Source organism: Anser cygnoides, chromosome 15, assembly GCF_040182565.1.
Source record: "Anser cygnoides isolate HZ-2024a breed goose chromosome 15, Taihu_goose_T2T_genome, whole genome shotgun sequence".
NCBI classification, from domain to species: Eukaryota; Metazoa; Chordata; class Aves; order Anseriformes; family Anatidae; genus Anser; species Anser cygnoides.
Genome location: NC_089887.1, coordinates 17,705,822 through 17,717,006, shown reverse-complemented (window position 1 = coordinate 17,717,006; position 11,185 = coordinate 17,705,822). Strand labels below are relative to the sequence as shown.

General features: G+C 46.0%; 1 protein-coding gene across 1 annotated transcript; it reads left to right on the top strand.

Moving 5' to 3' along the window:
• The first annotated feature begins 7,041 nt into the window (after positions 1 to 7,041).
• Positions 7,042 to 9,768, top strand: SOCS1 (suppressor of cytokine signaling 1). Its single transcript, XM_048053740.2, has 2 exons — positions 7,042 to 7,271; positions 8,885 to 9,768. Exon 2 carries the CDS (start codon positions 8,960 to 8,962, stop codon positions 9,581 to 9,583), a length of 624 nt encoding a protein of 207 aa, XP_047909697.1. The 5' UTR covers positions 7,042 to 7,271; positions 8,885 to 8,959; the 3' UTR covers positions 9,584 to 9,768.
• Positions 9,769 to 11,185: the final 1,417 nt, after the last annotated feature.

Sequence of the window (11,185 nt, the reverse complement as noted above, 5' to 3'; positions counted from 1 at the left end):
TCACTAGTTCCTATCTGTTGTATATATGAATTATTTGCTACTGCAGAACCAAGGGTCCTTAATATTTTTTCATCATAAGAGGCTGGATAGTTTATGATCTTGAGATTAGATTGCGACTGTAAAAATATCAGTTATTAAAACAGCAATCACAGTAGGAATATAGGGGCCTGCATATCATAATAGTAGGAAAACCTACAAAAATAGCTTTTTGTGGCTGAGTTTTAATGGTGATTTATTCAGACTGAGGCTTGATGATTTCAAGTATTAACAATCCAACCAAGTCATCTGAAAGTGTCTCAGTGCATTGTGAAATAAATAAGATTGTCCGCGTGGATCTGGATGAGAAGCTGATTTACAACACCATCACCTTTTGATTTTTCAGCTTCCTGTGTGCTACTTCTGGATTCTCTAACAGCACTGTATCTGCCTTCATTCACTTTAAAAGCCAACCCACTTTTTTTTCCCCTTTAATTTGGACTGTTGAGTCTCTCTACATTCAAGGAAATAAAACTGAGATTTGGGTCCGTCTGACAATATTAAGAGTGAATTTTCATCTGTTTCTGTGGACTGAAAACCAAATGTGGGGGAACATTTGAGTCATTTGCTCTACCTCACCCCAACCATAAAAATCTCCTCATGTTGGTTGTGCCTGTGAATGAAATGTATCAGACACTGATGACACAGCCTTTGAATTACTTTATAAGAAGTTATTTCTGTGTGATTTTAATAGATGGAATCATGAGAGCACCAGAAATGGCATCAATGTTCACCTGCAGCAGTAAATGCAAATCTGTAATCTTGTAAACCATGCAGGACACAGACTAACTAGTCATTGAAAGCACAGGGAAGTGGCAGAAAATGACTGTTAAGAATGGAAAACTGTAAGACCAGAGGGTAGTAATACCATTAAAATAGTGACAAAGAGACACTGGAGGCCTTTTTGGATTATGAACGGATGTTTTGTTTGGTACCCTCAACACCCCCACTTCACAAATAAATATCCCCCAAAGCTTATGACCTCTCCAGCATCCCCTTCTGACATTACATGGAGGACTCCAACTGCATGTGTGAGCACTAACTTCAGCTCCAAAATCTACAGCAGAGTTCAGTGCTACAGCTGATTTTCCTGTGCCATTTTACCACTCCTCATTCGTTGGCCTGGGATCTGAAAATACACAAGAATGGGGAAATGGAAAAATAGAGAACGTAGCTTCAAGAGCAAAGGAGAGAGCTGCTGGGGTGGTGACGGAGGCAATGGAGAGGGGGCAGAGGAAGGCAGTCTGTTCTGGCTTACTTCTGAAAGGATCACTCAGGTATCATGGTATCCAGATGGAAGTAAAATTAGCAACTGGCTGTGAAATTCAAGGTACATGTTCCTCCAGCCACCATCGAAACCTCTGCAGTCCAGTAAGTGGAAGCCAAGCTACCATCATATGGTTCTCCTTTAAAATATCCAGTTCAGTTTTTACTGCGGTAGTTCTCCCATCTGAAAGGCAGCCTACTACCTCTGCAACTAGCACCAGCATGATTGCTGGGGACCTAGAATTCCTCTGCCAATTGTGGAGTTTGTGCATACACACAGGCCCACACCCACCCACGCCCATGCTATGCAAATCTCTCATTTGTATGAAGAAAATTAAAAAAAACAAACACCACCAGAAAGCATGTTGCCCTTTCACAATGCTTCTACCAACAACTTCAGTCCTTCCTTTTTTCTCTTTTTCTTTTTACTCAGCTAATTACCAAGAAGGATGTCTGTACTGAAATGTAGTCAATCCAAACCACATTCTTGTATAGCTAACTGCTTAGCATTTGAATTCATAAGACTAACGCAGATCTTTATTTGACTTGGTTAATATCAACAAATGAGCTTCCACTGAAGAGCAGGCAGGGTCCAAGTAAACCAACATTAACTGCTCCAGAAGAAGAAACTAACAACATTTTAAATAAACAATTCCAAAGTAGTCAACTTAGGGAGAAAAAAGAAAAAAAAAATTCCTCATAGCCTCAGAGAATTTAGGACTTATTTAAAGCATAACAGTTTATTTCTCTTACAGAGATATATTTCAAAGAATTTGTCTGGAATATTCAGAGCAACTCATGAGAGGGAGAGGCTCCACTCTTACTCAATTTTAGCATGCTCTTAAGCTTAATTAGTTTAACTTCCCAAAAACACAGCTTTTCATCCTAGCCAGTAGACATATGCACATCCTCATGGCTAATACTGACAGCAATCCTTGTTAGAAGACAAAAATTAAAATTTTCTATCATCCATCCTAGCTGGATGGGATCTAAATTGTACATTATCTGCAGAACAGCTTGAAATCCAGCTCAGAATACTGCTTGTGTACTTACTGGCCACCCCTAACCTAGGTATAGACATGAAAACCATCTGAGGACATCTCAAACTCTATTTTGTTCTTGGCATAATGACTTACGTATGCTGCCATGGAGAAACTAATAAACCCAGCATCCTTGAGTGACACATAACATGGGCATTAATATCAGTATAAAGTGAGTCATTTTTATAGCCATTTTGCCTAAAGACAAATGCCTAAAAGGTTAAGAGGATAAGCTGTATTGAACAGGCTCACTTTATCACCTCTTAACCTACAACACAACAGTATGGATAGTATGGAAATGGAGATGTATAAGGAAATGTCTAGTCAGGGTAGTTAGATCTTTTGGGCATGTCCCATTTAACTACATCAAGCTCTGACCTTAATACCAAGTTAAAGTGGGTGATGGAGGTTCACACTTCTCTCAGTGCTGCTGGTTTCAGTACATCTGAAAGCAAGCTCAGAAACAATGTGGTGTCTACTTTACTTGCAAAATCAAAGAATTCCGATTTCAGGGGTTTCATTTAAATGAAAATTCAGATTCTGGAGAAGAAAACAAAACCCACTAAAACAGGAAGGATGGTATTGTGGTTAAGTTTCTAGTACGGGGCTCTGAAGACCTGAATTACGTTCCAGTCCTAGCCCTTCTGCAGACTGTCTCACTCTCTGACTTAAAGCAAATCACTGAACTTCTCGGTGCTTCAGTTCTTCTGCTCTGCAAATCATGCTGCTGGTTTGGGCAGTTTAGACAATGAGCTCTTTCATCCAAGGGATACCACCTCCAACAGCAGCACAAGGGAGGCTCTAACCTCAAAACACTAATAATAACATATGTGACCCTACCTACTTGAATCATTCGTACAAGAAAACAGTGATTTATTAGGCCTGGGAAAATATTTTAATTACTCATTGCCAACTGTCTTAATAAAAACAACAGAATTAGCTGATTTAACATTCATGCATTAACTCCCACACTGATCATCCACTTGCTATACCAAACTCTAACCAAAACACCATTCCACAGACATGTTGGCCTACCAATTCATTTGGCTTCCTATGAGAATCAGTGTCTGCATCTCGTCTCAAAAAAAAGGAATGCAGCTGAAATGGGGAGTGTCCACTGATTTTCTAATTGTTTTAAGTTATTTGCATTTTTTTTTTCTTCCAGAGGACTGTCCCTGCAGGGTGGATGAATTCAGTAGGGTGTGGAGTGCCCCACGAGGGATTTTATTCTGGGGAATACCATACATGGTATCACAGCCTCCTACCCCTTGGTGGTTTCACAGGGTGAAGAAAGGCTTGGAGCAATCATAAAGAAAGCTCTGCCTACCTTACACTGCTGCTAACATGGCTCAGGGTATGTTTTCTGAAAAAAAGAACCTAGAAAAACAGGGAAACATCACATATATTATCCCCAAGAGACATAGTGCTCTCCCACCTTCAACACCATTCTCAAGATCTGTGCTTTTTCCCTCACTGCCTTCTGGCAGACCTTTCGCTGCACCCAATGCATTTCTGGCCAGCGAGCAAGCCATGTTCCTGCTGTAGAAATGACTAGAGTTTCCTCTGATTTTTTTTTTTCCTCATTTTCCAATCCAATGTTTATGAAATAGGAGTCAGGGCTCTTATTTTAAACAAAATTGAGTTTGTTCTTTATCCAAACCTTAGGAGCTTTACTGATACAATCCTTCACATCAGAAGTGTTTACATTTCTGCCCAGAGAAATAGGGGAATCCTTTTTCTTTCACCCCAAACTTTGCCTTTCTTTTCTGAGACCATAAGCAGGGAAGAAAGGGAGCAGGATTTCTTTCTCCATGTGAAATAGTACTTTGTGAAAAGGAAAAAAAAAAAATCCAAACAAACAAGAAACCAACAGAAGGTCTGAAAGAGTTTGCCAGGGAAGACTCTACTTACCAGAGAGACTCTAAAGAGGGCCTAACTCACCTTGCAATATGCAACGAGTGCTCATTAAGGTGAGCTCATTGAGCAGAGATCAGAAACACCTGATTTGGCAGCAGTGCTTCAAACTTCAGTCATTTCTGGAGACCTTCTTTCCATGTGCGCTCTTGCTCAGCAGCTCTCCATCAGCTCCAAATTTATGCACTGCCCTCTACTGGGTAGAGTAACCTCTTTTTGTCTAAAAGTAACATCTTTTTATCCAAACCTGCTGGAATGGATGTCTTTCAAAGGCCCAGATCATGGGGATTTTAGGTAGAGGGAGAGAGGGTAAGGAAGTAAACAGAAGGCTGAGGACACGGCCTTGCAAAAGGAAATGTGAGTGGGAAAAAAACAAGATATCCCAATAAAACTCAATGTGTGAGACCCTCAAGTCTAAAGCCCCAACTCTTCCTACCACAAAATCTTCACCCACTGTAAAAGTCCTTCACATGTCACAACTGAGCCCTGCTTCTCCTGGGCAAGCCTTTCTGGAACACTTTATGGAGCATCCTAGACCACTCTCACTGCGATTCACGTACAGAAGACAGCAAACTTTAAGCAGCAGCCTGACGCGCTTGGCTTTTGGTGCCTGAGCTCAGACTCTCTCCATCACTCTCCCTGGTGACTGGGAGCTCACCTACCCATCTGAGCCCTGCCAAGCTCTGAAGGTTTGCAGTTAAGCTTTATTACCACATTCCCACTGAATGAGGAAGACTTTTTGGACAGACGCTTTGTCAGCTACTCAGTCCATGGCAGCCAGACTGCACGTGCACCCAGAGGAGCTGCCTTCCCTTGTGATCTTACAAAATTAAAAATTATGTGAGAGTGTAACAGCTTTCCTGGCATGCCTGTGGCAACCGGCAGCCAGCCTCCATCTCACCTGAGAAACACCTGCAGCGCCGTGCTGCTGTGTGGCCATGCCCTGCTCCACTCATGAGAGCCGCGGTGATGGCAGGAGCAAGCGGTGCCTCGGGGCCAAGCTGGGAGTTAGAGGATCTGAGGTGCATTTTTTGGCTCTGATTTGCCTTACAGTCAAAGCACTTCAAATCTCTTCTCTATGGAGGGGAGGTAGAGGACTTTGTTTTGTCTAAGTAGGTTTTATGCAGTCAAGGGCAAGGCCTGGTCCTACTGCGTCTGAACAGTGCCTTGTATGAAGCAGCCATAGTGTGTAGGAGCACACTACAAAGCAAAGCAAACAGTGGCAAAACATTTCTCACTATTGCATGTTTGAATTCTAAAGCAAGTTTCAGTTCCACCATTCCAGAATGCTTTTGTTTTACAGAGAAAAGCAGCTGAGCTTCCCTCCCCCAGCTGCTCATAATGAACCTCAGCTCTAGCTCAGTCACTCAGAAATGGCCTGAAAGAGATTTCTGAGCAAAAATGGAATCTCTATGCCAGTTCTTAAAATTTATGATGAGCTCCGTTTCTCCAAATTCATGACAACTGTACTACATGAACAGTAAATTTTGGTGGCTAGAGCATCATCAGAAATTTCCAGGTTCGCCTACTGTACACCAGCAGCCCATCGCTGTAGGGCACTGTACCACCACGAGGTTAACTAACTCAGTCTGACCACAGCGGCTTTTGAAAAGAATATACAGCCCCAGCACAGGAAATACATCCCCTTGTCTGCATCCCAAAGGGCAACTCACAAGTCCTTTCTGGCCCCCAGCCCTTAATCATCCGACAGAAATATTTCCTTTCCATTGTCACAAAACACCACATTGACTGTAAGGGGAAAACACCCTCTCTCTGCTCCTGATGTAAAGCAGTCTGGCTCCAAAAATCACCTGTCATACTGCATGCCCCCGACCACATAGAAGAGACAAGTTTATGTATTGATTCCAGAGTTGAGAGGCAGCGAATTCCTCACAAACTTTTTCCGCACACTCGGGAAGGTGAATGACTGCGCTAGGTTAGGGCAACTGGCTTCCAAAAAGGAAGAGTCAAAAGAAAGATTTCTCAGCCTTTTAAATAGATGTTGGTTACTGCTTTAAGCGGCATCCTCTTTGAAGGAGGGCACACTTTGCTGGGACCTGCCTGAAGGAGCAGATCAAACACCGGCTTGATTACTTGAGGCTGGCAAATCTCCCTGTGGGTGAGCAGAACAGCATCCCAAGCCTCCTGCACTGGCTTCTGCCAAGGTCATACATACAGCTGGGGATTTGAACAGTTACTTGTAAGTCCGATCGCTCTGCAGAAAGCCCCGGAGAAATTCTCGCTTGAGAACTCTGAAACCAGCGCAGCGTCGGCGCGGTCCTCCGAGTGGAAGGCTCGCAGGTTTCTCTGAATGCTCTTCCAGCGCAAAGCCACTGCTGCTCCAAGGCTGCACCCTTTGTTGGCCATGCCCCAGCCAGGCACGAAGCCCCCTCCCCTGCCCTGCCCGTGCCGCCCCGCTCCCCTCGGCAGGCCGCTTGCCCCCCGCTCGTCCCGGCCCCCCGCCGGCTCTCCCCTCGCCCCCCGGGACCGGGCACACCGAGTCCTGCGCCCTCTGCGGGCCGCGGCGGGGCTCCTCCGGCACCCCTCGGGCGGCTTTCAGGGGACAAGGGGACAGCGGGACAAGGGGACAGGGGGACAAGGGGATAAGGGAGCAGCGGGGCCCGGCACGGCCCGGGGCAGGGGCTGGGGCAGTACCGGCTGCCCCCGTCGCTCCGCCGGGAGCCCGGCTCGGCTCAGCCCTGCCCAGCTAGGCTGAGCCCCGGCGAGCCGTGACTCATTGGGAAAGTGAAAGCGAAGCGGGGCCACGTGTTTTCGGAGAAGGCCGGGGAGGGGCGGGCGCGCAGAAAAGCGCCGCCGCCGCCGCGTTAAATAGAAAGCAGAGGCGATGAGCGGGCCCAGAGCGCTGGAGGTGCCGCCCGGGGCAGCCGCGGCTCGCAGCGGAGCCAGGCAGGGGGGGGCCCCGCACGGAGGATGCTCCGGAGGCCGCCTGGGCCAGCACCGAGCGCCCGCCGCCGGGCGCGCAGCCCCCGCGTACGGTGCGCGCTGCGGCCGAAGGTAAGGGGGGGGGCTGCCGTGGGGGTGTGGGCTCCCTTCCCTCTCTGGGTCGGAGGTTGTGTTCGCTGTGGAGCCTCGGGGGGGTGTAAGAGAGGAATCAGCCGCCGTGTCCCTCTGAGGGGCCCGCGGACCGGGGCAGGACGGGGGCAGGCACCCCCCGGGGCCCCGCAGCTTACCCCGGCGCCGGGTGGCTCTAGGCGGGCAGCCCCGCGGCCCTTGGGCTCGGCCGTTTTTTGTCAGCAGCGTGCGCCGAAACTTAATTTTGTGTTAACTTGAAATGCCAAGCGATAATCCTGGCCCAGAAACTGGAAAAACTGACATCAGTTTTCTTCTGCTTGTGCAAGGAAAGCCCGGTGCTGCTTTCAGCCTGTTATTTGCCAGCAGAAGGATTTTTACAAGCCGCCGTGGTGTTTCAGGAGGGTAATCTGACCTAACTGAAACCAAACAGCGAGCTGTTAAATTAGTGCAGACAGGAATCTAGCGGTGTACTTTCTTTGAAATCTGCATTAGCATGTTACCCTGAACCGTAAGATGGCTGAGGGATTCATTTCTGAGAATCCTTCAAGGTTTCTCAACAAGCTGCAGATCTATATCTGACTGTAGGGATAAATCCTAAAATCTATGCTTGCCAGTAAGGTCAAGGCAGCCGGCAGAGATGTATCGAACCACACTGTCAGAGGTAGACATTTCAGGCCAAACTCATTCCTGGTGCAGCACTGCTAATTCCTTTGAAGTAACACGAGGGATGAATTTAGTCCCTCATGCTGAAAGATATATCAATAGGAAGCAATTTAGATTGGGCCACTTAACGTGCATGTAATACAAAAAAGAGAGAGAGAGACAGAGCAGTAATGCTTTAAGGGTTCATAGAGGTTGATTTGTGTAAGCTAGTGAGGTTGGAGCATTGCTATCCCAAGGGAAAGTTGGGGGAATAGGAAACAGCCTTTTATGGCTGAGCCTCAGGTTAACAGGAGAGAGGGAAGGAGTTTGAGGATTACTGTGTAAATTGGCAGTGCTGCAGGCTGCCCTTCCAAGTTACGCCTCGGTCACACAATGGCATCTATTCACCTCGCTCTCTTCCCCAGTTACCTGCAGGCTCGTGCCCAGCTGCAGGGGTTCTGCTGCCTTCACCCGCTTTCTCTTTTGCACCCAGAGCACCAAATGATGCTGCCTGCAAGTTCAGACAGCACTTGGCACGGGGGAAGGGAAAGAGGGAGGTGCAGAGAGAGTGGTTGGAGAACCTCCTTGCTTTGTTGTCTGAAGACTTGTGACTGTTGGAGCAAGCACCGGGTGACTTCTCAATGAGAGGTTCCTTCCGTTTAGGTCACTCCAGGTCCTGAGATGCTTCTGCAGGCTCACAGCAGGGAAATTGCATTATCCTCTTTAGCTGTTCGTGATCCTTGCTAAATATTTTTGGAGCTTTGGACTCTGCAGTAGTAATAGACTGCTAATCTTGTCCAAAAGCAAGCAGTTGTTTGCCCAGTGTAAATTGTCAAATGAATATTTTATTATTTTATAATGGGTGGGAGGCATGTGAATGGAAGACTTGGTCATTTGGAGATTGCAGCCACTTTTCCCTGGGGATCTCACTTTGTGTCTCTCTGGCATTTCAGAATAGCTACTGGAAAGCTGCCCTGCCGTAGCCACTGACGCTATGGAAGACCGCATCCGCTGGTCTAGGCTGTAGGATGGTAGCGCACAGCAAGGTGTCAGCAGATAATGCAGTTGCAGCAGACCCGAGATGTCTACTTGACCCTCCAGCACGGGATCGTTCACAGGCTCGAGGCTACCACGGCCCAGGCCAGCCCGGCACTCTGCAGGCACAGAGCAACACGCGCTTCCGAACCTTTCGCTCGCAAGCGGATTTTAGTAGCATCACTCGAGCAAGCAGCCTGCTGGATGCCTGTGGCTTTTACTGGGGACCTCTGACTGTCAGTGCTGCCCATGAGAAGCTGAAGTCTGAGCCCGAGGGCACCTTCCTCATCAGGGACAGCACGCAGAAGAATTGTTTCTTTGCTATCAGTGTTAAGACAGCAACTGGGCCCACCAGCATCCGGATAAACTTTCAGACTGGGCGCTTCAGCCTGGATGGCAGCAAAGAGACTTTTGACTGTCTTTTCAAGCTGCTGGAACATTACTTAAGCTCCCCAAGGAAGGTACTGGTTACCCCCCTGCGCAAAGTCCGCGTGCAGCCCTTGCAGGAGCTCTGTCGGAAGAGCATCGTGAAGACTTTTGGAAGAGAGAACTTAAACCAAATCCCTCTCAATCCTGTTCTAAAGGACTACCTGAAATCCTTCCCATTTCAGATCTAAGTACAGCATTAACTGTATAGGGACGTGTGAGAGATGCGTAAAGAAATCCAGCCTTCTGGGTTTTTAAACATGTTTGACAGTGAGCAAACTTATTTTTGTAGCAACTTACTGTATTTTGGGATGCAACTTGAACACTTGACTTATGTTTACAAAAACTGTTTGCACAAACCTGGGGTTTTAAAACCCTGGCATAATTTTTCTGCCAAGCAGAGTATTTTATTATTTTATAATATTTTTAATGCTATTAATGTAATAAACTTTATTGTGAAAGTTTTTAAAAAAAAGAATAGCATCTCTGTTTTCAGTGCTAAGTACTCTGGTACCTATCCTGTTAACAACCTCTATCTGCTATGTATGTGAGTGCAGGTGACAGGCAGGTCTCCATGGGGTCTGATACCTTGCCTTGCTGAACAAGCTGTTAGAGCTGGTCCAGCAGAGGATTCCTGCCCCAAAGAGCCTCAAACAAAGATGCAAGCAGATAGCATGCGCAGGATGAACTTGCCTAAAAATCTAGCTCTCTCTTAAATACGCAACAGCAGGAGCAGTGTGTTTAAGACTACAGCAGTGCCTAAGTTTTGAGGAGGTGAATTAAACCCTCGGCTGAGCTAATTACACCAGTGCTGGCTTCCCTTGTACCTATTAAAAGCAACAAGGCTTTAAGCAAGAAAAGTTGCTGTCTGACATAACCAAACCACATGAATATCAGTGAGGAAAAATAAAACTGTCCTAAACTGCTATTCACATGCACTTCATAAGGCAGTGGACACTGTATCATTATGATGTACTGGGGGAATGATTTCTCTCTATAACTCAACATATGCAAAAACAGCAAAGATGCAGACATCTTTAGACTTAAAAAATGTATTTCTTGCCTGAAATTGCTGATGTTCTACAGGGTACAGACTTTATAGTTGAAAAGAATTTGTGATTTAGCTCCTGATGACCAGGCTCAGAGAGCACAAGCCCATAGATTTGCACCTTCAGTTTCTAGTGGCTGAGCTGCATTCAGAGAAAGTTAAAAATACATCAGGCTGTTTTGTAATACCACTTATAAGAAATTGGTGAAGGCACCTCTGCATTTGTCTGCTCATAAAGTGTAAAATCAGTGCCCCACAGCGCCGTAGCTGTGACTATGATGCTTAATTTGACAAAACATGATCTGTGTGATTTTAAAAAAGTCATATCACTGCTGATAAAGTAATTCTGCAATCCCCCAAACATTTCTTGAAATCTGTGAAAAATAGGCTTAGACAGCCAGCTGAACCAAATCACTTCAAAGAAGGCAGTGTCTTTCACAGAAATGTCCTCTATCAGCGCAGATCTGTAGTGCTTACAGTAACTGCAAGCAGTAAATGAAGTCATCGCTAGAGTTTCTAAGATAAAAGGTCTTTCCCCATACTGTAACTCACATTCCCTTTAAAACTACAGCCACTTTTAAGAAACCGACTGTTACATAGTGTGCCTTACTGAATTAATTTGTACAGCATGAGTTACTCTACAAAGTCAGCTCTTCTATCAGTGATAATTCTTCAGAATATAAATAGGTTTCCTGCTCAAACATGACTAAAGATCATTCATGGTGCCTTGGCCATTGTGACAAAG

Excerpts from the sequence above, each read along its gene's own strand:
- SOCS1 (XM_048053740.2), top strand. The coding sequence starts at position 8,960 with ATGGTAGCGCACAGCAAGGTGTCAGCAGATAATGCAGTTGCAGCAGAC.